Source organism: Microtus ochrogaster, chromosome 19 (genome assembly GCF_000317375.1).
Source record: "Microtus ochrogaster isolate Prairie Vole_2 chromosome 19, MicOch1.0, whole genome shotgun sequence".
NCBI lineage: Eukaryota > Metazoa > Chordata > Mammalia > Rodentia > Cricetidae > Microtus > Microtus ochrogaster.
In genome coordinates this window covers 52,016,608-52,044,313 of record NC_022021.1, presented here as the reverse complement: position 1 = coordinate 52,044,313, position 27,706 = coordinate 52,016,608, and the positions used below count along the sequence as shown (strand labels likewise).

Sequence of the window (27,706 nt, the reverse complement as noted above, 5' to 3'; positions counted from 1 at the left end):
TGAATGCTACCAACTTCATCCAGGAAAAAAAAAAAGTCGTCTCTAACATCAATCTGTTCACAACAGCTCTGCTGTGCGAACGTAACGCCGTCTGAGGCTGAATGGATCTGCTGTTGTAACTCAGCAGAACGTAAGTTATTTTAAACCCCGCTTTTTCCTGATTCTGCGCCACTCTAACTGCAAAGCTCATCACTACGTCTCCTTTCAGGAGTCAGAAGCACCCATGAGTACCCGGGGCCACAAACACACTTAGTTCCCAAAGATACCAAATGATGGTGTCTACGGCTTCAGGAGGCACAGCACAGTACATGCAGGTTCAGTATACACGTGTATATTGTGCATATGACACTCTCATCTATATATAATCCAACCTATATAATCACACAATCAAATCTGTGCACAGATACATGCACTCTCCTACATATTCTCACTCCAACATGTATGCATCCTATACATATGTACATTTCAGCATGTGCACACTTGCATGCTCTTATGTACATACATGTATAGTACAACAAGCACATTCATATATGTTCACATTCCAACACACTTATCTGTACACACATACTCCAGTACCTACACGGATACTCTCATCTTCATATACACATGTGTACTCTAACAGGTGCACACATACACACATGCACATACATCAACAAATACATGCCAAACATACTCCAGTACCTACACACATATCCATCCATATGCTCATCTAAATGCACACTCCAATAGGCACATGCATGCATATTCTCATTTGTGTACACTCATATATGTACATGCTTCATATACACACACTCATATACATACATACACATGCACATATATACCCAAGCATAAACACATCCTTCTCTCTCACATAGAATGGAATGCACCCTGAGCTGACAAAGATCATACAAAGCTCAAGGGACACTGTGGTCATAAGAAACCTCAGCTTCTCACTCACTGCACATGAAACACATGCATCACATTTGTGCAGTGAAAGAAACTGTTAACAGACTGAGTGACTTGGACACACAGGCACAGAGCTGTTGGAACCAGTCTGCTGTAGCCCTTTGTAGTTTGCAGAAGCTCATTGAGCATGCATACAGGACAGTCCCAAGGGAGCATGGAGGCCAGGAACACGGCCCAAGTCACCCGCTTTGAAGATGGTCCTGCTGCTCAGAGATTCTGAGTTGGTGTAGGGAAGAGAGAAAGAAGGATGATCAGGCCCTTGTGATGCCAGGCAGGTAGCATACAGAGCCATGGCAACATCCTCAGCCGCTTGTCACCAAGAGTTGACACCTGTCACACAAGCAAACTTCTGCATTCAGCAAGCTCAAAGTCAGGATTTGGTTTGGCCTAGATTTGGCATGCTTGGTTTTATATCATACCAGACTCATAGTTATGTTGGGTTTTTTAAATCCTTTTAGAGGATGTCACAATAAAGCATGCTGTTCAAAGAGGATTAGGAAATCTCAGACAAACAAAAAACAGAGCAAGCAACAACTTCACGGATGCCCAGCCTCATTCAACACCCACACTGCGTGATCACCATCATCTGATGGGAACCTGACACCCAGAGAGTTGAAGTCTCTCCTTAACAAATATCCTGTGCACCTCACAAGAAAGAAAGGCTGAGAAGTTTGAGTGAACATTCAGGTCACAAAGTATCAGGTTGTGATATTTTAGGCTTTGGGGTCACAGAGCCCCCCACACCCACACAACTCAGCCCTCTGTGCAAGGAGCCCTGGGGTGCCCATGCTCTAGGAAAAGGTTATTTGCACAGCAGCCAATCTGGCCTGTAGACCTTTCTGCCAGCATCTCCAGCAAGGATTTGTTTGTGTTTCTGAGCCGGCAAAGGGAGCTCTAGAGACAACAGTAGAGCATTCTTAGAGTGCTGGCTAAGGCACCTGTGGCAGGTGGAAAGACACAAGAAAATACTTAGTGTCTACAGCATCTTGTACTGTGGTTTTAATGGCACTTCAGTTTGGCTCTGTTCCCAACATACTCATCTTCACACAGTTGAGGCTCATTCATATCTAACACTTAAAAGTGGAGCTAGCTCAGGTCTAAGAGAGATCCAGCCTGCAGCAACAGTGTCCAATACTCTGGAAGCCTGGACTGTGTGCCAGCCAGAGCTTCAGCTTTGCCAAGTTTGGTAAGAAAGTGAGATTTGGTATCAAATCACTGGATGTATAAAGAGTGCGGGCTTGTCTACTTTCAGTGACCCCGAGTGGGCAGGACCAGTGTCAACCATGACCTGACACTCAAAAGCTGTTCCCCTTGAAACTGCTTTAAGTATACCCAGAAGATGTGCTCTCTCCTCCACCCACAGCACCCACACTGTGGGGGTTGAGGCAGGGACCCGTATCACTGTAGTGCTGGGTTAACTCAGCCTGAGAGCTGTCCACTCAGGATACGCCCCCCAAGATCCCACCAGCAGCTCCAGAGCTGAGTGAGGGTCACCTGGGAGCTCTGGTTTTCATCTTCAGGCTGTCAAGAGATAGAAGAGGTTCTGGAACACAGCAGGCCATGGTGGTGGGAGGAGGATCTCTGTGCTCTGGGACATGGGTACAACAGCCCCATGACCCGCAGAACCTTGAAGATGAAGCCTCAGGACCAGAGGAAGAGGCAGGCAGGGAGAAGCTGGTTTCAATAGAAACAGCAAGAAGACAGCACTAATCCCTGGTGAACAACAGGTCTCAATAAAGCATGCTTAGAAAGGGAGAGACAGGTCCATACTGACTGAGCCCAGTAACATAACATTGTGACAAGGATCACAACACACACACACACACACACACACACACACACACACACACACACAAAGAGCTACTTACTTCCTCCATAAGGCCATGGGCTGCTCTGGCTCCTTATCAGGTGGTCCCAGGGAGGCCACAAGTGCAAAGGGCCAGGCCAGTAGCATCATGAAAGCAGCGAACAGGAGCCGGATAGGGAACAGCGTCAACGTCATGAAAGCCACCTGGGAAGACAGGTGTTATTTTTTAAGCACGCCTGTTTGAGAACATGTTGGAGCTACCTGCACCCTGGGGTCCTGCAGAGCCGGGTCACAGCTAGCCAGTGCACTGCCATCGCTGTAGACCCCATGCTCTCACTCTTGACAAAGACACTCAAGGAAATGGCATGGCAGAGTGTGATGGGCACACTTGGCTCTACTCTCACTCTGATGCCATATCTACCAGAGGGTCTGGCACTCTAAGCTGGAGCCAGGCTTTCAGCTTGCTCAACACATTATCATACCTTCCTGCCTCTCCCTCAAATCATTAAGGCGGGGCTGGGGAGATATATCAGTCTGGAAAGTGCTTTCTGAAAGAGCTGAGGACCTGAGCTCAACCCCAGAACACAAGTACAAAAGCTAGGTGTGGTGAAGCCTGGGGCTGTCTCACTAACCAGCCAGCCTTCCTACTTGGTGTGTACTAGACCAGTAAGAAACCCTGTCTCAAAACAAGGCAGATGGTGCCTAAGGAATAATATCTGAGGCTGACCTCTGGGTTTGACATGCACATATGCACATACACAAATTACTGATGTGTAGAGATAGTGTATGAAGTCCCAAATGTCCATGAAGTAGTGAGGGTGCAGCGTGGAGTTGTAATACCAACCCTGGACCAGACAGCAAAGGACTCAGGGCACCTCTCCAGCCAAGATTAAGTTGGGCAGAAGGCCAGAGCCCAAGGGAAGCATGGTTCACTGACCAGTGCTCACCTCAGGGCAGCAGGAAGCTACAGGACCAGGTGGCTGCCAGTTGCTCTGAATTTGGTAGGCAGTTCAGCTCCATTGGTCAGAGCCAAATGCTGCATCAATGGGAGGCATTTTCACAGCCTTAGAAATCAGTGTGGACTTGACACTGAGAATGAATTAGCATTCACACCTTTTAAAGGCCCAACAGTCACTTATGCCTTGAGGGCAAGGCAGATCCAGGTACCAATATCTGCTCCAATACACAGTTCATTCACTGGGACCAATGATTATGTACTGACATCTCGTAGAGCAGTGGGCTGTCAGGAGATGTCTTTGGAGGTAAGAACATAAACCACTTCGCCTGTCTCTACTGGGACATACTACCTATTCTTATGCAATATACTGAAGTGCTGTGACCAGGGTTTCTCCAATGTCAAATTCTTGCTTGTAATGCTAGGAAGTAACATAATGGGGCTCGTGTTAGGGGTGTCGGGAGGCTACCTGTCTGGGCTTGTGTTAGGGGTGCTGGCTTGCCGGTGATGGATCTGGAACAACCCTTCTCCGACTTTCAGGGGAGACTCCTATAATCAATCCCCCACTGACCCAGTGCAGTTTTAACTGACACTTCCCACTGACACATCTCTGGCTAGCTGGCTGCAGCTTCCAAGATTCTAGGATCCCCACTTTGCAAACTATGTTTTTCTCCCTGGGTTAATCTTATTTATTTTCCCTGAGTTTTCCTAGAAGCCCTAAGCAGGCTTCCCAACAACACCAAACTTGAGAGTTGAGGAGGGAGTCTCTGAAGCATTGTTCAGTATGCAGGGTGAATGTGAGCTAGGGAGGAAACCTGTTGTAGAATGGTGTGCTGCATCGGAGAGGGGAGCAGACAGCCCTCTGCAGCACTGCAGTGCACTGTGTGGGGGTACATGAAGTTGGGGAGACAGCTTACTATGGTGATGTACAGCATACTGGGGAGGGTCGAGAGGCCTCAAACATCAGGACCAGCTTCCTCTATATTCCGCCTTCGCCTTTACTCACTGCTGGCTTTCCAGCTTTTGTCTGTATCCCAGGGAGCAGGGAACCCTTCCCCAGGTAAATAAGGCAGGACTAGTGGGGCCTGCCACAAACTTTCTGGAACCTACTACTGTACCTTTTGCTTATATCTCCCAACACCTCCACAGGTTACCATCTTCATGCATTCTCAGCCTAGCCACTGGTCCCTACTTCATCAGTGCCCACCTGGATGCAAACTGGTCTAAACAGACTCAGGGGACCAAAGACGTAGGAGAGATCAATGTTTCTGAGACACAACAAAGGAAGCAGCTAGCCAAGAGGCTAAGACACCAGAGTAGCTGAATCTGGTAGTTATAGTATAGGGTCTAGAGAGAAGGAAAGTTCTAGGCATTCACGAGGACCATTCTTAGATCAGGCTAGAATGAAGAGCCACAGAATATCTGACTCAGGAACAGGCAGGCTAGAATGAGGAGCAACAAAGTATCTGACACAGGCTAGACTGAAGAGCAACAAAGTATCTGACACAGGCTAGAATGAAGAACAACAAAGTATTGGACACAGGCTAGAATGAAGAACAACAAAAGTATTGGACACAGACTAGAATGAAGAGCAACAAAGTATTGGACACAGGCTAGAATGAAGAGCAACAAAATACCTGACAACTTTCCAAACACTATCTTCCAGGTGTGGGTGGCCACCACCAGGGAAGGCAGGGCCGCCTCTCTACTAAAGCCCCAGGCACCTTTTCTTGCTGTAGCTTATGAAATCAAGAGCTCTGCCCACATCAAGAGGATAGGGTGCTGGTAAGATGCTGGGAGGGAGACAGGAGTCCACTCTCCACACCCACGAGGCCCAGTGCCATGCTGGATGCCAACTTATAACGGGTATGGGAAAGTCTCCAGAGCACATTTTACAAAAATTACATGCAGTATGGCTGTCCAGCAGTGAGACAGCATGTAGCAGATTGGATCCCCTGTACAGGAACTGGCCAGTGAAGAGCTGGCTAAGAGTATAAATGGGGGGACAGCCTGGTACAGGCTATAGGACGAATGAAAGAGGGGAGAGACATGGAGCAAAGGATTCAGCTATGCTCCCAAGAGTGAAAGGGTTGGGCTCCATGTGTCTATAGATACAGGCGTAGGGCCACTAATGCTGGCACCCACAGCCCCACCTTTCTAAGACCAGCTGTGGAAAGTGGAGACCCTACTCACTATAAAGAGCCACATTACTCTCAAAGGTACCAGGCCAAGCAAACTATGTGGTCATCTTGCCTGTGAGCTAGAAGGGAGTAATTGCACCACAGTTCAGTAAGGAATTACACTGGCCTGAGGGCTGTGTTGACTTCAATTGCCCTCTGAGGGTTGATTATAACAAACCAACCCATTAAGAGAGATATAGTCTAGATGAACAGGACTGTATACACACACAGTCCATCACAGCACCACAGGAGACAGTCTAAATTAGATTTTGAGGGCCCCCTTGGGAGGAGGGCTATGACCTGCCTCCACAGAAGAATTCTGTCCAACAGCAGCCACTTCATAACAATCCCAACAAACCTAGTCTCCTTGTGTAAGGCTGGGTCTGAAAAAGGGCAGAAAGTGTGGACTGAACCCCAGTATCTACTGTAGCAAAATATGGGAACAGTAAACAATGGCAGAACTCAGGAGTCCACAGGCCAGGACAGAGCTGCGATGCATCAATGGGACCAATGGCTGGGGCATGATATACTCAAGGGCATCTTCTCTAGCATACATACATACATGAGCTCACAGAGACATACACAGAACGATACACATTTACATACCCACTGGCAGAGAGAGGTACAAACACATGTGCACACACACCCCAGTATATACATGGACACATTCACATACACATTGTACACATACATATAGATACACATGTACAAACATAATCCAATTCATATATACACTGAACACATAACATTAGATATACATGCATATACATATACAAATAAATACGATATGGGCACATTCATACATACACTAAACAAATATACATATGCACAAATATTCATGTACACAATGATACACATAAATACCAATACAGACAATGTGGACATTCAAATATTTAACACATATACACAGCACACAGGTACATACACACAATGTGGACATATTCATACACACACTGAACACACATGTTTTCACATACACTGACACATGGACACATATTTACACACAGTCAGATCTTCACACATACACTGAACACACATTCATGGTTATACATGTACATCTGGTATACACATATAACACACTGAACACACACATGGTTACCCATAACATGGACATACATTCTCTCACACACTGAACTCATGGATACACAGACACACTCCACTCTCGCCACTACCCCTGGTAGATACAGCTCTTATATATGAAGCTGGTCACAGTTGGGACATGGAGACCTAGGGTACCCCTCCCATGAGGATTGTTCTCCAGGAAGTCTCCTATAGACACAGGCCTGGAGCAAAGAAGGATAAGCAGGCTTTGGGGCCCAAGTAGGAGGCAGCGTGACCACCAGAGACTCTCTTTAGGATCAGTGCTCTGAGAAGACAGGTAAAATGTCAGTTAGAGAACTCCCTGCCTCTCCCAAGAGCAAGGATACTGTGGAGGTGTGCACTGTAGGCCTGTAGGGACTCTTGGAGTACTCCTGCCCCTACTCATTGGAACTGTTCTGTGGTTTGGGCCACTCAGTCTGTGGCCACCCTACAGCTACTGACAAGATGGAGGAAAAGTAGGTCAAAGTGAACCCAGAATGCCATATTTCTCCTCAAAAGAAGCTGGCTCTGTAACACTTGAGTATGACACATCATGGTCAGGCTGGCCATGATGCTTTGTCTTGGTGGCCAGGGTAGCTAAGATAGGGATTCTTTTCTTTTCCTCCCCCCACTTCCTTTTTTTGAGACAGGGTTTCTCTGTGTAACATCTCTGACTGTTCTGGAATTCACTATGCAGACCATGCTGACTTTGAACTCAGATCCAGGCCTTCTGAGTTCTGGAATTTTAAAGGTGCGCCACCACTGCTCAGCAAGGATTCTTATTCTGTATGTAAGTGGGGCCATCCTGATGCAGTGACCTATAACAAGGAGTGTGTCTGCTAGAGGGAGGTGCTCCAGCATGAAGCACTAACACCACAAGCAGCCAGCACAGGCCCTTTCACCCTGAGTCAGTCTGGCAGGGACAGCTGACATAGACAGTTCTCCTCAGAGTACACGCCAACACCCGTGTGCTCACTGTAGGGGAAACTAGCAGGACTTCTGAGGACATCTGCAAACACATGACATCCTCCACATGGATGAAGACGGCATCAGTTGCCTTGCGCACAGTCTAAGCTCCTGTTTCTTCTCAGAGTGTGTAATAGTAAGTGAGTAGAAGGAGAAAGCTTCTTGGTGGTGTACAGTGCATCCTGAACCAATCCATCTGTGCAGGGCACCACAAATCCAAAAGGATAAACTGGAGTGAAGTGACCAAGCGGTGATCACACACAGAGACTCCCTGCCTGGCTGCTGGGATCAGGTACCCAACAAGCTCCAGCAACAATCTGTGGGCCATCGGGTGATTCTTACTTGCCTACCTGCTCAGAACCTCTGGAGCCCTCACTTCCTCCAGATGTTTTACAAAGCTGGGCTCCAAGAAGGTGCCCGAGGAATGGCTGGCTCTGGGTGTGGCTTAGGCTCACTAGATAGGAACAGCTGGTGACCTATTCTGGACTTGCGTTAGGATCAATGCTTCTATCTTATTTTAAAAATACTTCACAAAGACTCCCAGGGACATCCAGCCTCCCCTGTGGTCAATTTGCCCAAAAGTTAGGACTCAGATGTGTTCAAGATTGGCGACACTTCATTCCTGAAGGCTCACCCTGCCTACACCCTCCTCAAGCAGTTGACAGATTGAATCCTGTCATACGTCAAAAGAGGAGAGAGAATCTTGGGGCAAAGCAGAGTACAACAGGGTGCTTAAAGTGTAATGTAGGGGGCAGTTAACAAGGCTCAGCCTGGAGAATGACTAGGGAGGATGCTAGACAGAGCGAGACCAGGAGGATATGGTCCTGAGGACCAACAAGGCAAAGACCAGAGGCCAGATAATCTTTGAGAACCAACAGAAATGTCTCGGTGGTAAAGATGCCCAAGCTTTACAGCCTGAGTTTGATGCCTAGGGCCTACTCTGTGAAAGGAGAGAACCAACTTCTTCAAGTTGTCCTCTGATCTCCACAGCATGCTGTGCAGCAACCCCTCACTCCCACTCACATATGCACGCACACACACATGCATGCACGCACTATAGTATTAAAAATTTGGCCCACATTCTGACTCCTTAGAAAAACCAACCAAGGGTCACAGTTAGACCCTCTCAAGAGCAGTCCTTCCTGGAAGGCTGCTAGAATTCTCCCAGTTTGTCTAGGGCTCAGATATCAACCAAACTAGGTTGATGGACAAGGTCCCATTCTGTCCCTGCCCTAGGCTGGTACCAAAATGACCCAGAGCCACTGGCAGAGGGTGTCCGAATACAGACGGTGGTCATTCTCTCTGCCTCACTGTCCAGTATTTGGGCAAAGGCCCTTCCATACATTGAGTCTCCATAGTCCCACAGCCTTGAAGGTCTCTCTCTGACTACCAGGTTTGTTCCAGTTCTATTAAGGGGTCACCATCCCACCTGACTGGGCAACTTCTGTGATCCGTGAAGAAAAGCCTGGAAGGTTCCAGGACAAGCGAGCACCCAGTACTTCATGCTACATGGTTCCGTGCGGAAGGTGATGCAGGCCTTGTATGCTCAGTGGGGATGTGTGTGAGCTTTGTACTCGGGGGAGTTGTACTCCTCCATCGATCATGGAGACAGCCTGAGACTGCCAACTTTATTGTTGCTGGTGGCAGCGGAGCTGGATGCCACCCCAGGGGCACCACTAGAAGACAGGTGAGTCTGGGATCTCTGTGGGCCGGCTGAGGGCGGAGCTTCAAGCTACACAAAGCACCAAGGATTGATCCGAGGCAGCAAGCATAGAGATGGTGAAACAAACAGAGATGGCTTTCCAGCGGCCTAGATGACTTCAGCATTTGGGGCAAGCATAGCTCAAGGGTCACAGAGATGGCCAACTGGGGGGTCCCTGACAGGTGCAGCAGTCTGCAGGACACAGAGACTGGACGGGGTGCTACAACACAGCCAGCAACTTAACTGAGACCATCGCAATGAACCAACCACAGCAATGAACCAACATCCAAGTCAGGGCATGCAGAACTGTAACAGGGATCTAGCCATCACACTCAAGAGTGTCACTAAAGCACCTGGTGTCAAAGACCTGCTACCAGCTCCTGAGGGGATGTATCAGAAGCCCGAGGTTCACATGCTATTTCCTCACCCAGAAATTCAGGGTAAGAGCTAGGAGATATGCTCAGGGATTAGAGGAGATGATATGCAAATGAAGGGCTGCTGCAACCACAGGAAGAAGCCTGAGTACAATACAAGAGGAACTGCCCTAAACTCTCACCCACACCAGGGGGAATGAGAAACTCAGGTGGGCCATCCTGAGTAGGAAACAGAGATCAGGCAGCTGACCATGTACCCTCATGCCACTGAACTAGCCTGCCCACAGAGGACAAATAAAATCTTATCTGGGAGGAAGTGTTGTACTTCAAACCAAAGGGGGAGGGGAGGAAATGAGGGGAATCTGGCCAGGAGTGAAACAAGGCAGCAGCTGACCAGAGCACAAGGCCAAGCAAGAGGAGAAACCATTTGGGGACACAACAGGCATCAGGTCCTGGGACCCCTGCCCTTCTCGGGATGCACACATCTCTGACACAGGGCCAGTACTACCACAATGACACCACCCCGGACCTCCTGACCCCTGTGGTCAGCAGAGTAAGTAAGAGTCACCAGCATGGTGGCTGAGTCCTCCCTCCTCCCAGCTTCCCTTCTCTAGGGTACTGCTGTCCTGTCCCACAGGTTCTACCTGAGGGACAAACAGCCACAGTTGTCTTTCTCACTTACCAGCTCCTTTTGATTTCTCCTATAAAACAAATTCAGAACGCAGCCCAAGATGGGCCTCTGGCTCTTGGGTTTGGGACAGCTACAGTGGCCAAGGAGGGGTGGAAATAAGGCTGCAAATGTCACATGTCCTTGGTCTGTATGACCCCAGGACAAGAAGTAATGGGTGAAACATTCAGTACCAGACAGGAGCCAGAAGCAGGCGTCTAGGTCAGAGCCCTGATGCAAGCAAAGCTGTCCTGAAAGGACTTACATAAGTCTAGAAGGGAAGGCAGATATGGTTCTTGGGCATTCAAAAAAGCTATCCTCATAGGCTGGTAGTCGATGAGGCTCTGAAGATATGGCAATGGACCTCCCAAATGCGTTAGAGATGAGAGGTAAAAACTACAGGGATGCCTCTAGGGCACTGAGACACCTGGGAAAATTAGCCCTGGGGTCAACTGTGGGCCAACAACCCAAATCAGAAACTAATGATCAATGTCTGGAGCAGTGGGTATTAGGTATTTGCTCTATCCATGACCTTGGGCTATCTGGTCAGAGGGAGACGAGAGAGAGAGAGAGAGAGAGAGAGAGAGAGAGAGAGAGAGAGAGAATATTTCATGAGTATATTTCCCCCCTTTTATATCTTAATAAATCCTTGATACCCCTTTAAAAGACACATGTGGATTTCTCTTAACAGCAGTGTGAACATTAAGACCTATCTACTAGAGCCCGCTGCCCCAAATTAGACAAGAAAGACACACAATTTAAGATACACTTTCCTTTTAAAGTACAGGCAGGCTTTAAAAAGCATTATAAATCCCACACACAACCCTCAGCTGGAACCCCAAGGCACATTTGCTGAAGTCCACAGTCCAGTGTTTAACACCACGCAGCCATCCAGAAGCCTGGGTGACTTCAACTAGATCCAGACCACACAGAAGCACATACACGGACTAGCCAACAGGCACCTCCTGCCTTATGTGTAGCCCCAATACTTTAATTAGGTCCAGAGTGACTCTGTCCTGGCTGAACACGGTTCTGAGGCAGGGAGCATTCAATGGTCACGTTCAGAACCAAAGCTTATTGCCACACAGAAACTAGAAGAGGACGAGAATACTTAAGCTGTTCTGGGCAGTTTTATCTTTTCACAAACAGCTCCATCGAACAGGCTCATCTGACACTAGCCACTGTGCAAAAGCAATCCCATAGCACCTGCCCACTGCTCAGTATCCCATACACCCCAGAGGCCCAAGATGAGGCTTGATAAGGGGCACAGGGGACATCTGAAGAACGGCTTTAGCAGTTATACTGTCTGGTGGATGTTTGTGTTTCTCCTGTGATTTGCCCATTTATTTAAATCTTTCGCCCATATTTACATTGCGTTCATTCGCCCGTTTCTCACTAACATGTTAATGTCCCTGTCATGATGGCCTTAGTTCCCAGTTGTGTATTGGACTGGAGTATTCAGATGTTCGTGCACAGCCAGCGTCCACGTCTCCACCAGAACTCTCCTCGGAGGCTGTGCCTACGGCTATTTATAAGTGCTTCTTAGTTCTCCCACTCAAATCTAAAATTAAATATAGCTTTTCTAAGACGGAGCTATTTTTTCTTCCAAACCTTCAGTCCCAACTCCCCAGGTCTACACCAGGTCCACGCAAGGGCTGCCCAGTAAAGTCTCAGCCTATCAGAGCAATCCAGATGGTTCTCGGTGTAGACTGATGTGAGCCTGTCTTTGGGAGAAACACTCAAAACTTACAGAATCACCTTCAGAACCACATGGGCCATTAGGGGTGATTTCCTAGAGGGCTGTCCCTACTACACACCGCTGTTGAACATTCCTCACAGCCTCTTTGGTCTTACAGAATCATCAGTCTAGTACCCAGTATGGAACTATGGAGAGCTGACTAACCTTGGGTAGATGGCTTTCACCAACCTTTGTGGGTCTGGTGGGAAGATCCCAGAAACTGTTCGGTCAGCTGGATCCCCCCCAGTTCAGGCCTGTGTATAGTGCCTCACTGACAGAAATGGCACCATTAGGGAGAGCACCCTTGGGGTGATGCCACAACACCCTGGCATTTGCTCTAGATCCTGCTGACACTGGTGTGTGACCATGGAAGGCTGAGGACTAAGTAAGGCTACAGAAGGGCACACTGCTCATGTGGATGCAAGAGGGATGCTCACTCTTGTCTCAGGCACATGTTTCCCCATGGCTAACCACACATAGTTGACCTTTTTGCAATCTACAACACAGACTGGGAACACACCTCTTGCTGGAGACGCCCTATGAGCATGCGAAGGGCTAGGTCAAGAAAACCTCAGGCCCCGAGATGGCTCTGGAACTCCATAACTTAACAAACAAGGACCTAGGACGTCACCCTGGTTACCCACTAGGGTCTCCACAGGCCGTTTTGTATGTAGCCACCTGGACATTCCCTGCTCAAAGCTGTGCTCCTATGGACAGGTGCTGGGACTTGGTGTCCACTGAGCATTTGCTCATCCATCTAGCTCAGCAGATTCCATGGCACAGGTAACAACACCACGCTATGTCACCATGTCTCCTAATGTGACAGGTAACCTTCACCCTATGCAAGCCCCACACACAGCAGTGTAGGCTGTGTAGCTGTCTATCTCAGCAGGAGGACCCAGGCATGGCCCTAACACCTGTGCAGTCAGGGGAAAAGCTCCATAATCAAAAAGTGCAGCCTTTGGCAGGGAAGAAGCAAGGCACTCACACATGGGGGGAGTAACTGCAGGCCTGGGAACCCCCAAGAACGTGCTCTATCAGAGACACTGAAGTGTCAAAGAATACAAGAGCATAGATAAGTTTAGAAGTAACACCCTAAACACCCAGGCTGCAGGCATCTCAGAAATGATCACAGTGGAAACAGTTATCTTCCCTTACGGCAGGGGTTAGGGGAGGATTCCCCTGAGGCCAGAGGGTAAAATAGACCAAGTGCCAAAAGAGGGTTCTGGACAAGATCTTTCTTTCTCTCTCTCTCTTTCTCTTTTTTTTTTTTTTTTTGGCTTTTCGAGACAGGGTTTCTCTGTGGTTTTGGAGCCTGTCCTAGAACTAGCTCTGTAGACCAGGCTGGTCTCAAACTCACAGAGATCCGCCTGCCTCTGCCTCCCAAGTGCTGGGATTAAAGGCATGCGCCACCACTGCCCAGCTGGACAAGATCTTTCTAACTCTACTCTTTAGCCTCCTTACGTAGGCCTCTGGGCTTTGAGAGCCCTATAGCTGTGTTCAAAGTCAAGAACATGCCCAGCCCTTAGAAAAGCCCTGTGTCTTATAGATACAGATTCCTAGGCACCCCTCCCTCTGGCCAGACTGTGCTATCTTCCCTCAGCTGGGAGCCACTTCCAGCCTCTTACACGCTGCCTGGACAGTCGGCATCCTAAAAGACCAGTAGAGAACTTCATTGCTGGCAGACCCCTGTGCTAATACATGGGTAATGAGACTAAATGGAGAGACATATGATGGAAGGTTGACTTGCACTCACCAGACACATATCGATACCTGTGATGTCGAAGTCTACTTGATATGACCAAGAACTACACAGACCAGATCCCGTCTGCCTTGATGAGCATGTGAGCGAGGGTGCGGCAGGAGGCGAAGAGGGCACACAGAGCACATGTGTACACAGCCTCTGCAGTGACTACAGAACTCCAGATGGACTGGAGAAAATGGGCAGACGACAGTGTCCCACACAAGGAGCAGTAAGCGCAGAGTTCTTGGGTGGAAAGGCCCAGGCTGAGCAGCATACCAGGACAATGCTTATTCTCTGATTCAGGAGCACCCTGGCAGGCATGACGGGAGCCTCTCATCTGGCTTCAGGGGTCTCTGACTGGGCTGCTTTCTCCACCCTTCCTATTACACATGCGATTGTTAACACAAGTCGTGTGTGTGTGTGTGTGTGTGTGTGCGCGCGCGCGCGCGGAATGGCTCTGTCCTCTCTCTGGTCCCCATGGTTCTGCTCTGACAATCTTGTAGTCTAAGAGGTAAACCACTACAGCATAACAGACTAAAGCTGGGGTCCTGCCAAGGTGGCCTTCCACCCAAGGGCTCTGCCAAAACAGAAAAGTCCTGAAGACATATATTTGGGGGGCTATATGCACTACCTCCTAAGAATGAGACTCAAAACCAGAAACTGGTTCCTAAGTCCCTCTCCAGAGCTGCAGAGACTTAGTAGCAGTTGACCTACTTTAGGAACACCAGGGGCAGGACTCCCTATAGTTACAGTCTTCCAAGGGAGCTTTCCAGGCACTCAGTACCACGTGTGCAAACAGCCCAAGGCTACCAGGATTAGGTGGAATTGAGGCAGGAGCCCCGCCAACAGCTTCCCAGGGTTTGTGACTCTGGAGGAGGCTCCAGCTTCTGATAGGCGAACAGTCTGGCCTCAGGGGACCAGAGAGAACCTGAGTTAAAGGACCTGCTTCTGCGGGCTCCCACAGATCCTGCCCCTGCCCCTGCTCGCTGAGGGTGGTGGCTCCAAGAAGAAGAGGTACTTCCAGTATGAGCTGGCAGGGAAGTGCCTGCATATTAACACACTGTTCCTTCATCAAGTCTTTCCTGGAAGTGTCCGGGACATAGAAGCCCTGCCTAGGGACACCAGCCAGAAAGGGCTCAGGATGAACCCAACCCTAGTGTTGAGATGCAGGGGGGAGTTCCGCAGCAATGTGTCCTCTAGGTCAGTGATCATGGGGGCTGGGACCCACACATATCAGACAACACAGGGAGGGGATCCCTAGGAGGGCATCAACAGTAGAAGTCCACCACGAGCAGGGCAGACAGGCCTGAGAGCTGTGTAGGAACTCACTCTGGTCCCATCTTCCCTGCGCGGTCAGAACTCAGCTGAGGGCGGGAGAAAGACCCACCTGAATCTGTGACAGTCTCCAGGACCCACCGCTTCAGCTGAGCGAGGGAATCAGAAGATTCAAGCCCAGGGGAGTTCTAGCTGATTTCACTGTTCACAGGAAGGTTATCTGGGAAGGAGGCGGCTCACATGCTCTAATGTTGGTAAAAGGGAAGCTTATACAACCTCTGTGGGTGGGAACCCCTGCCCCTAGCACACTCTGAGTCCCCCGATGAAGACCACAAATACCACCAAGTCTATACCACGTATTATATACACCTTATTTGTTTTAGCTGGACAGGGAAGGATGTGTATTGGGACTGGTTTGCGCTTCTACTGCTGTGAAGAGATACCATAACCATGGAAACTCTTATAAAGGAAAACATTTAATTGGGGCTGGCTTAACAGTTTCAGAGGTTGGTTTAGTCCATTATTGTCATGGTAAGAAGTGTGCAGGTAGACACGGTGCTGGAGAAAGAGCTGAGAGTTCTACATATTGATCCACAGGCAACAGAAGGAGACTGTGTACCACACCGAGCATAGCTTGAACATAGAAGACCTCAAAGCCCACCTCCACAATGACACACACCTCCTAATAGTGAAACTTCCCGTGGGCCAAGCTTTCAAACACATGAGTCTATGGGGACCATTCCTATATCCACCACCACAGGGACTGTGTCCCTGAGGTTAGTTGTTCCTCTGAAGGGTAGAGTTGACTTGACCCCATGCCGCTAGAGGGAAGGTTACCACCTCATTGACCCAGGAGGTACACAGTCTCAGGGTGCTGGCCAGAATGAAGAGGTCTCTGAAGAGTAGGGGAAGATGAAGTCAGTTCAGGAGGGGTCTGAGCTTTTGGGGACTTCTGAGGCTGTATGAGAAAGTCAAAGAACAGGCAGGACATACGACAAAGTAATCAAGGACCCCTTCCTGCAGGTGAGAGACTTCCTGTTGGACCAGTGGATCCAGGGTTTGTTCTGTCCACAGCTGTCCCCTTACATGATAACTTGGTAGGCAAAAAGACCCTAAGAGACTCCTGAAAAGTGTGGCACTTGCTACCTGACCCAGCCTGAGCCTAGCCCACAGGCATCGATCTCTACACACAGACCAGCACATGATCTCCTCTCCATCACTGGGCAAGAGTCAGTTCTTATCCTCCCAGACTTTAGGTTAGTCCAGCTCTATTGTCTACTAGTTAAATTGTGGTTTAAAAAAGCCTGTAGATGGGGGGAGGGGCGGGGGGGCGGGAGGAAAGCCTGCAGATGACAAATAAGTTCTTGGGGAAAATAAGTCACTCTTCTGACTGAACAGCAGCAGACAGGACTGAACAGTATTGTGGTGGCTCAAGAAAGGAGCTGTCTCCAAGACAAATGGCCTACTCCAGTGGCCGGTCCCAGGTTAAGGCACGGCTAGTACCTCCCACCGTGGTCCATATAGCATGCTGAAGGGCTACCGCATGGAAACGCATTTGAAAATTGCCACAGCAATACAATATGATATGGGCCTCATCACACTATTGGCGTTCGTGTGCATCCCCCTCCCCAACACTGGGTACGTCCCTCTGGGCTCACTTCCACCATCATTCACATCTGGACTACAGGCTTGAGGAACAAAAGAGACGTTAGGAATTCCAGTCAGGAGTGATAAGGATACTCTAAAGTACTGCAGCAGACCCACAAGGACAGAGTGCTGAGTAGCAGCCCTGGTCATCTGGGCTGGCTGTACTTTCCCTGGGTTACGTTCAATGAAACCAAATATCAGCTGGGTTCGTGTTAGGTAAGTCTTCCTGGATCACTGGGTCAGGCATGCTGGAATGCAGCTTCAAGAGATGGGAGTTGATATAAGATTTGCCTTAACATTCAACACTCAAGCTACATAGGCCTGGGAAAGGAAGTCCGGGGAACAAACAATGTAGGGGGGGGGTAGATATTTGGACTTATGGGCACTCTGCTACCTGGGGGAAATGGACACACAGGACAGAGTGCCTGATAAGGCCAGCAGGTGGGCCCCAAGTCTGGGGTCTGTGGTTGGGTCTAGAAGGCCACTATTTAAGGCACAAAGTTCTCAATCTTTAAAAACAAGAAATGCTGGCTAGGGGGATGGCCCACTGATTAAGAGCTTGCCACTGAAGTATGAGGAACAGAGTTTGAGATTCCATGAACCCAAGAGAAACCCAGTAAGTGTAGCAGCTCAGCTGTAACTCTGGCCTCCTAAGGCAGAGATGGGATTCCCCAGAGTGAGATGACTAGCCAAGCTGACCATATCACTGAGCCCTGGATATGATTAGGAGACCCTACTTCACTGGAAGAGGTGGAAGAGCTATTAAAAATGATTCCCAAGATGATCCTTGGGTCTCCACATGCATGTACCCCTACATGCTCACACCTGACATAAGTAAACATGCATACACACATGAAAAATAAAAACAGAAGAAAATAAGAAACAGATAATTCAATTACACAATTACATCAACATTGGCAATAAAGACTGAGGTTGCCACAAAGAGATATGGACAGGAGAGCTGCGTCCAGGAACAGCCTGCAAACAGCCCTGGGCTCCATGTCCGTCCTGCAACTATCAGGCTGCAATGTGCACCAGCCTAAGGAGATTGCTAGTGGTGCCTGATTGCACGAAACTGGCACAGGCCTAGAGGGTTGGTGGCTGACCTGGGGTTCCAGGAATCACAGCTTCCCTTAGGCTGAATACTCTTAAGTGCATTTCAGAGGTTAGGTATAGGTCACTGCTACTTCTCTAAGAGTGGTGATGACCAAGGGTCACACAGCTGACTCATTGAGCACTTGTAGACGGAATGGGTCACTTTCAATGTAAACAGGAGGAAGAGGAAGAAGGAAAAGAAGCAGAAGAAGCAGAAGAGGAGGAGGAGGAGGAGAAAAAGGAAGGAGGAGGAGAAGGAGAAGGAGGAGGGAGGGAGGGAGAGAAGAAAGGAAGGAAGAGGAGAGAAAGAGAGAAAGAGGCTTAATTGGAAAGGGCTGGAGCTGCAGTTGAAAAAGAACACAATGTAAGACACCAGCCTGTGGTTCCTCCTGGCACACTAGCACCTAAACAATTGTGGAGGAAACTGTGACACCAGCTACATCCAGCAGGGAACCAAGCCCTGGACGCTGTGGAGAGGGGGTAGGCCTTGACATTACAACAATCTCCAGGCCAGCCCCAGGCAGCAAAAGGCTCAAATTATATTCATACTATCAAAGGTATGTGCTCTGCTGGACTCTGCTGGGTGCTATGACCAGGGCCATAGTGAAAGGAGGCTCTCCAGGGTCAGCTCCCAGCTGTGCTGTGGACGATGACACTCTACCCATGCCTTATATGGGGACCAGGCTGTGTGTGCAGAAAAGCACAGAGCACAGTCAACAGCAGGACAAAAGCCAGCAGCCACTGCTAACACTAAGGGCTGCAGAAGGATTGGGGTTGGGCAGATGGTCTAGCTAGTACGGTGCTTGCCGCACAAGTAGGAAGACCTGGGTTCAATCCCAGCACCCACCAACATGAAAGCTAGTGGTGGCAGTGGGTGTCTGTCATCCGGTGCTGGGAAGGTGGAAAGGACATTCTCTGGGGTTTTCTAGCCAATCAGTCTAGCTGAACTGGTGAATACCAACTTCAGTAAGAGACTGTGTCTCAAAATGTAAGGCGAGGGCTGATGAAAACAATCAATTGTCAACCTCTGGCCTCATGTACACCACACACACACACACACACACACACACACACACACACACACACCAGTACCAAATCAGTGAGGACAGCAAAGATATCTGCTGCCCCTTATAAGCTGACCTAGTGACTGACACTGGGTTCGAACGGGCTCCGTGCCTTAACTACTTACTGCACACACATGTGCTTTCCCGTCAGCTAAGAAACAAAAGTGTACATTTACACGTAAAGTATGCACATATAAATAAACACGCATGCTGCTAAAAGCCCAAATTCTAAAAGGCTATAAAAGTTAGGTCTTTCCCTGGACACCATCTCTCCCACCGTTCGGTTATCACCATCTAGAACATTAGGACTACAGGTGGGCTACAGATGAGGGCTCCCTACAACAGCAGGCAGACATCCACACTAAGGTTCCACACTGTTGGGAGACAGGGATAGTTCAGAATCTCACCTGACACTTCAGACCTCATCTGTGACACAGGAACTCAGGCTGGCCTTCTACCTGACTCTAAGCCTTAGAGTCTAGGGGCTGTAGCTAACAGTGACCAAAAGTCAGACAAAAGTCAGGGAAACAAGCTTGGGTCTTCCTGAGACACACAGGCACCAACAGAGGTGGGCCGTCAGATGCCGTGCTTCTTGCAGGAAGTATGCATTCCAAGCCTGACACTGGTTCCAAGCATTCCTGGAAGGGCTAAGCACTGTGTAGCCAAGCTAGCTGGTCCAGTGTCTCTCTTCCCCTCCCATAAATCTCCCCAGCCCAGTGCTCACCTAGTCCAGAAGTCGGTAGAACACCTGCACCCCACACAGCATGCTGGTGTGCAACAGGACCTTTTAAACACAGAGCACCCCTCTTTATTAAGTCTCCTGCAGTGTCCAGGTGCCCAGTGGGCGGCATCTCCCTGTGCCCATATGCCTGTGGCCTGGAGTCATGTGCAGGAGAGGCAGGATGTGTGCTGTCGGGACTTTGCTCTGGCATCACCATTCCTATGGGAGCCAGGCCACAGTGACAGCCCATCTGTGCTCTACCTTAACTCAGACGCTAGAACAGCCTGCCGGAAGAGACTTGTCAGTTACCTGACCTCACCATCGCCTTCTCTGGGATGGGCTTGGGTGGTGGGGTTGCAGCTGCTTCCGAACCTGCACCATACTAGGATTGGCTCTAGTAGAAGGTGGCTCTGCTGTCCAGGAAGCAAACTCGGATCTAGTTAAATTTCACAATTGGGAAAACCCATCAGAGCTGGGACGGGAAATGCTTGTACCACAGAGTCCATGGGGAGTACCCCAAAAACCCTGTGACAGAAAACCACTTTATGACTTCAAAAATAACAAACTGCAAAGAATCTTAGCTGACAGCCCAAACCCTTCTAGGGCCTGCCCTTCATCTGTATCCTTGCTGTAACAGGAAGCGGCGAGTTCGTCAGACTCCAGTGTGCAGATCCTAGCCTGTTATTTTCTGTCCACTAAATGCTTAAGCTGCTTGCTAAATCTGTAGTTAAGTGACAGATGGGCTGCTAGGGGCTGAGGTGGCTTATGTGTCCTTAATCCAAAGCTATATACTAACCCCTCCCAGGGCAGTTTGGAGTCACTTGGAGTAGGAAGTGTCTGAGCTTCAGACTTAAGGGACTTCCTCCAGAAAGGGAAGCAGGATTCTTTTGCTTGACGGCTTATCCATCTACCCTCTAGAAAAACTTTTCAATAAAGCCTTCCATACAGGCAAAGGCTCTGCAAAGCATGGCTTGGGGGGTGTATAGCAGAGAATTTTGTGGACAAGTACAAATACGTTCTTTAGCCACAGGCTGCAGACGCCCAAACAGTTATACACACCAAGGTTCTGGACAGAGTCTCATGGGCACATGCTTTTGGACAAAAAAAGACCTGGCCCTAAAATCAAACTAAGTGGGTTAAGATTGCAGCAAGGATGGGTGCATAAGGAGTGAGGAGCTAGCTTTCGGAGAGGAAGATGCTTCATGCAGACTGAGTAGAAAGGGGAGGGGCAGGAACAGAAAGGCAACAGGACAGAATAAGGCAGACCAGATCAGGATGGGGGTAGAGGCAGGCTAATACGGTGAGGATTGGAAAGAATTACTAGGGATGGGTTGTTTAAGATGACCAGAGTGGAGCAGCAGCAGGGTGACCAGGCTGGATTGGGGTAGGGTGAACCAGAATGGAATTGGTTAGGGAGGAGCCCCCAAATCCAAAGGAAGGGATCAAGGCTCCCTTGGATGAAAATCTCAGGAAGGCTTCCAAGCAGCAGATCCAGGAGGCAGAAGAAGACCCACTGGTTCCACAAGTGACTCTGGAAAGAGTTGTAGGGTAGGAGGTTGTGGAATGGAACAGAGGGATAATTAAGCTCAGAGATGAATGTACCCTAAGTCCTCCTGCTGGGCACAGCCCCTGGCAGTAGGGACCAACTGATAGCAGCCTTGCTGAGTACCACAGGCAGCTGCCTTGTCTCATATCTGTCTGGCTCCAGATACAAGCAGGGAAGGGGGTAAGACCTGGGGCCCGATATGAAGGTTGCCTTCCCCTCTCCGTGTTCAACTCTGTCGACCATCAAGCTCCCACGGGTGATAACCAACCCCATCAGAGGCTTTGAGAAGAAGCCCTTGCCTACGAAAGTGACAACTTCAAAGGGCTTCACAGACTTCACCTTAATATTACGTCTGATAAGTTACACATTTAAAAACACTATCTCCTCTCAGAGCTGGTTCCTCACAGTTGGAAATACTACTCCGCCCATAAACCACAGGGTCACAGATGTCTGAAACCGTGAGCTCTACTCATTAAGCAAAGAAAGGCCCCCAAAGTGACCATAGCACCACAGACCCGATCCCAGAGTAGGAGAGGTTCCGCGTGCCAGGTCTCACAGGGAGAGCCACAGGAACAGATGGTAACTGTGCCTGGATCCAGGTTCCCACCAACCAACCGCAGCACACCGGTTCCCTCTCACGTGGGAACTAGGTTGTATAAAGTTGATTCCGGGCACAACCACCCCAGGGAGCATTGTTAACAGCCGAAATAGTGTACTCGACACAGGAAACAATCTACAAACATAGATGTGGAAATCCTCCCGCCAGGTTATGCCAAGAGGTTCGCAGTCCGCTGCTGACCAAGAGGACCATCCAGGTTCGGGCACTAGGCCACCGAGACACACAGTCGGCCTCCTAACTAAGCGGAGGCGCTCGAAAGGGGCTGCTTGACGCGAGGGACAACCCACCGCCCCCCACCCACCACCAGGCCTCCTACTGGCGGGAACCCGCGCCAGGCCCGGGATGAGGTTGTGGGGCTTCAAGGGATGGAGTTCAGGGGATGGTGCCTAAACCACAGAGGGTGTAAGTCAGCATGTGCGCAGGCGGCGGGAAGCGGGACCCTGGCGCGGGCTCAAAGGGTGCTGCAGGGGAGGGGCGCGGCTCTCCAAGGACCGGGCGGCGCCCAGCCCCTCCCCACCGCATCCCAGGCGCATCCTGGGCAGAGCACAGAAGCAACGCGGAGAACCCACCTGGGCCTTCTGCAGGGCGCTCAGCCGCAGTTCGTGCACGAAGGGGTTCCGCCCCGGGGGCGCTAGCCGCCGCGCGTCGCCTGCCCCTGAGCTGGAGGAGGGGGCGGCCCGTGGTCCGCGGCCCCGCAGCCTCATGGCGGCCCGCGCCTAAGCACCGAGCGGCGCAGACGGAGCACAGCCGACGGAGATCAGAGGAGCGGAGCAGAGCCGAGCGCAGATGAGCAGAAGGCGGCAGAGGTAGCAGCAGAGCGCGCGGGAGAGGGCCGAGGATGCGCGGCCGCCCGGAGGCGCAGGCGCGGGAGGGGCGGCGTGACGTGGGTGGGGCCAACGGGATGCCCCGCCCCGCCCGCTCTGGACTATGATTGCGCCTGCGCGGCTCGAGGCTCAGGGACTTTCCTAGAACCTGGGGCAACCTGCGGTTTCCCATGAGTGGGGAGACCCTGAGATTTGGACCGCAGAAACGAGGCTTGTGGGCTCAGCGGCCGCTTAGGACCCCACCGACGCAGCTGAGCCCGCCTGCGCCCGCACCAGCGACCCTGGAAAGAGGTTCTCGGAGCGACCCGAGACTGTGCCAGGCCCGCTTCTCTGCGCAGCACTGTCCTCCCAGGCAGTTTCCTTCCCTTAACCACTGTAATCTATCACTCGCCATTGTGGGTGAAATGGTTGCGTTGGGGGACCCTACTTTGTCTTACGCTATTAACTAGGGCTCAAAATAGCCCTCCTGTTAAAATGTATACATTTGACTCCCTGAATGCCTTTTGTAGTTTGTATCACTGTTTTTAACCAGGACACAAAATAGTTTTCTGGTCAAAAAATGTATTTTGTAGCAATACCAGGTGTATTTATTTGTATATCGTGGAACCCTCAAAAGGCAGGTGGTGGGAGACTGAGGGTTCAGCCTCAGTCACCAGACTGAGCCAAGTTCTGCCGAATTCTGAACCCCCTCGGCTTCCTGTCTTACCTCCTGCAAAGCTCTGTGTTCCCGTGGACACCAGAGCTCTGAGAGACCCCACCACATCCTCTCACAGAAGCCTGTTCATGGGGTGACCAGAGCCTCTGATACCTGCTGACAAGTGGGGACCAGGCTGAGTTCTGTGTTTTGAGAAGTTGGCTAGGAGGAAAGTGCACTTGCAGGTCTTGTCCCTTCAAAGCTTCATTTTGTATTCCACACCTGACTTCACCTTGAGATCTTTGTCTGCTCTAAGATGAGCCTTGCAGCAACAGCAGTTCACACAGCTTTTTTCTCTGGGCTACGAAGCCTGTGGAGGCTCTTGAACTATGAACAGGCTTAATACTCTGTTGTGTTGCCCTATGGCCGAGCCACGAGCATTCCACTGACCCTAGCTTTTAATTCTCATTTACTCTAGCCTTAGACACAAGAGTGCAGCGTCTAAGGACATTCAGCTCCTTATCAAGAAAACCCCAGGACCAAAAGGCGTGTTTTCATACAGATCTTTACCCTAAGGAAGACAGACTGTCTAGGTGCCCCCTAAAGTCTGTAGGCAAAGAGATCTGAGGGTGTCCTGCGTCAGGATTCCTGTAGCCTCAAAGTTGGGTCTCAAGATTGTGGACGTCTTGTAAGTGTGTTAGCCCAGGTCCTCCAGCCACAGAGGGCAGGATGAGTTACCTGCTTGATATAAGTGTGATGGTACATCACTGTAATTGCACAAGTGAGGAAGTTGAGGTAAGAGGATTACAAATTCCAGACCAGCCTGGATTAGATAAGGAGACCCGTCTCAAAAATCAAAATAGCTACACAGTGTGTGTGTGTGTGGGTGGTGTGCTTGACAGTGTGTAAGAGAAATGCCTATTGAGATGAACAGAAGTCCAATTAAAGCTCTTGGCTTGGGGAACTGTTAGAGTATGTTGTGAACTGTAGTGTGTTCCACAAAGTTCTGCTATGCAGTACCTATGGAGGTGACCTTATGTGGGAAGAAACCTTTTTGCAGATGATCAAGATGAATCTAATAGGTTGGCCGGACCCATCCAGAATTACTGATGTCCTTATAAGTGGGAATTTTGAACAAGGAGACAGGCGCTTGGGGGGGGGGGGACACTGGTAAGAACAGAGTTTTTGCTGATATAGGCTACTCAGCCACCCGAGCTGGAGAGAGCTGGGAGGGTTCTCCCTAATAGGGACATCAGGAAGAATTGCCTCAACCTGGATCTTGAACTTCTATCTTTCTGGGCTGTGAGAAGATACAGCTGTTTGTTCACACCCCCAGGAAGTACATTACAAATCCCCAAGAGGATGAGGTGAGAAGGACACCCTGGGCATCCTGTCTCAGAGTGACTAGGCCAGGCAGGATCCGTGTTCGAGTCCTAGGAGAGGACTTGCCTTAGCTACCTGCCCTGGCCTGCATTTGTGGAAGCCCCATGAGATATGCATGGCCTGGTGGAAACCCACAGTGGATCCTTGGGTCAATGAGGCTTGTTTGGAGGAGGCTGGGGGAAGGAAATGAGTTGTTTAGATCAGGTTTTGATGAGACACAAAGGCAAGGATGTGGCTGTCAAGGGAGCCAATCCTGCTCACAGATGAATGTACATCGGAGGGGAAGGTGGGAAGTCCTCTGTCTTAGCCTCTTTGTACCACTGTAACAAAACACCCAAACATAGGTGGTTTATAAGACACAGAAAATGATTCTCTTACACTTCCAAGTCCAAAATAGGAGCCAGCAGGTTTAAAATCTGATGAGAAACCAATCTCTGCTTCCAAGATTCCACTTGAGCATGGTGTCCCCAGAGGGGACTCCAAGTCCTCATGTAGCAAGAGAGAGGCTGAGTGGATATCGCAAGCCCTTTTATAGCTGTAGTGGCAGTAATTATTTGCTCCCTCTCGTTCACTTGAATTTGCTATTCTTTCACTGCCTTTGTAAGGCAGGAGTGCAGACCTTTCTTATTCAACACTGTTCATTTTCTTGTAAGCGTGGCTTTGTCTGTGTCCCGCGAACGCTGGCCTGCTGGTTTTCTACTACTTTCCTTTTATTTTTAATTCACTCTCTATTTTTCCTGGTGGTCTCTTTGACCCATGTGTTTTTTTGTTAGATGCATAGAAATGTCCAAAATATTTGGAAAGGTGCCAGACACATTTCTGCCATTAATTTTAATAACTCCTTTGTGGTCCTGACACAGGCTCCGTGATCTCATTGCATTTATGGCCTGTAATTATGCATTTGGGTGGAGAGTTCTGTGAATGCGGGTGGGTTACATCGGTGCATAGTTTTGTGCAGGTTCCACGTCTTTCTACACGTGTGTTGTTTGTTCTGCTCATTACTGAAGCCAACCTTATTTAGGCACTTTTCTATTTTACTTTTAGCTCTGGCCTTCTGTATTTTCCTGCAGTGTCTTTAGGTACATACATCCTCAGAGGGCTTGTTCCTCCACTAATCAACCTCTTTATTACGATGGAGCCTCTGGCCCATCTTTATTGTTGTTCACTTTTATTGGCATGGTTCCCCATCTTGTTACATATTTTGCTTTTTAACCAACCTCTAAATCTAGTCTTTTCACAACAGTGTTTAGACAAATAGGCTTGGCAATTCATCCAATGATTCTAGCACTTGAGAAGCTGAAACAGGAGGATCTCTGTGAGTCCAAAGCCAGCCTAATGTACATAGCAAGACTCTTGTTTCGAAACCAAAACAAAACACTCCCCAAAGCAAATCAAAACAGCTGTGTTTAGATCTCCTGTGTCTGAGGTGCCAGCAGACTAAGGTTTAAATAGTCAGTCCTGCTGTTTGCTTTCTGATTAACTTCTCTGGCTTTGCTTTGTGCTTTTCTCTTTTGGGCCAATTTAGCAGGTTTTCCATCTTATCTCTACCATTGGCTCATCAGCTATACATCTTTCCTTTAACATGTTAGTATCTGTTGTAGGGCTCAACATGTATTCTCTGAAGGCATTTGAAGTACTATGATGCCACTTAACATGTGAGATTTCACAATATCCACTTTTGTTTCCTTCCCACCCTTCCTGCCTCTGTTCTTGTATATTTTAATTTTATATATTCTAAACCTCCACGGCACACTATTATTATTTTTGCTTTGAACAGTCAATTATCTTTCCAAGAGATTATAGAGAATTTAAAAAAGACTTTTGTATTTGTGCCAATGGTTGTCTTTTAAGCTCATTCGTTGCCCTGTGCAGATCTGAATTTTCTTCTGCTGCTGTTTTCCTTTCTCCTGAGGAAATTCTACTAAATATTTTGAAGTGTAGACCTGTTTGTTTATAATTTTATGCACTGAGGTTATCTGAGGTGTTTTTTTAGCTTGCCTTTGTTTCTGTGAGTTTTTTTCTGATGACCGTACAATTTTGCAGCAGCTAGACTGTGTCTTATAAGTACTCCCAGGTCCTTGCCAACACTCAGTCCCTAGACCAGCATCCTTGTGGTTCCTGACTGGATTTGCAATGGGAGCCTCTTTAGATGTGTTTATTTGTATATGTAACTCACCTTCAATGAGATATCTGTTCAGATATTTACCTTTTTTGTAGTGGATCTGATGAGATTGTTTGTTTCTGAGACAGAGTCTGCCTGTATAGCTCAGGTGGCCGGAAACCCAATTATTCTTCTACCGTAGCTTACTGTGTGCTAGGATTACAGACAGACACCCTGTGACTTTTAATATATCCTAAATTCATTTCCTTATGACTTATATGACTTGACAATAGATTCTAATATCCTCTAGCTGTCTTTTAACTTTTGAACAGTATTTTTTGTTTTTGAATAACATCACAATCTCACTCTGTTGCCCAGGTTGGCCCCAAACTCACAGGTCAAGTGATCCTTCAGTCTCAGCCTCCAGAGTAATTGGCACTGTGGGCCTGAGCCACCACACCTGGCTGTCATATGGGAATCTTGAAAGAAAAAGACTCTCAACCCAGTAGACAAAAGACAATTTGTCTGGCCTTTAAAATTTCACTCAACAATGTTCTGTGACTTGCCATGCATAGACAGCTCACTTCTGCCATGTGTGGTAGCTTTGATCTATCATAGACGATCCTTTTAATTTTT

General features: G+C 49.0%; 1 protein-coding gene across 1 annotated transcript in view; it reads right to left on the bottom strand.

Annotated features, from left to right (window-relative positions):
* Nucleotides 1-22,976, bottom strand: part of Lpcat1 (lysophosphatidylcholine acyltransferase 1) — a 49,724-nt gene extending 26,748 nt beyond the window's left edge. Inside the window, exons 1-2 of the mRNA XM_005356709.2 lie at nt 22,698-22,976; nt 2,817-2,959 (exon numbers count right to left, since the gene is read on the bottom strand). Of these exons, the coding sequence (XP_005356766.1) occupies nt 2,817-2,959; nt 22,698-22,832 (278 nt within the window). The 5' untranslated portion in view covers nt 22,833-22,976. The remainder of the gene's footprint in view (nt 1-2,816; nt 2,960-22,697) is intronic.
* Nucleotides 22,977-27,706: the final 4,730 nt, after the last annotated feature.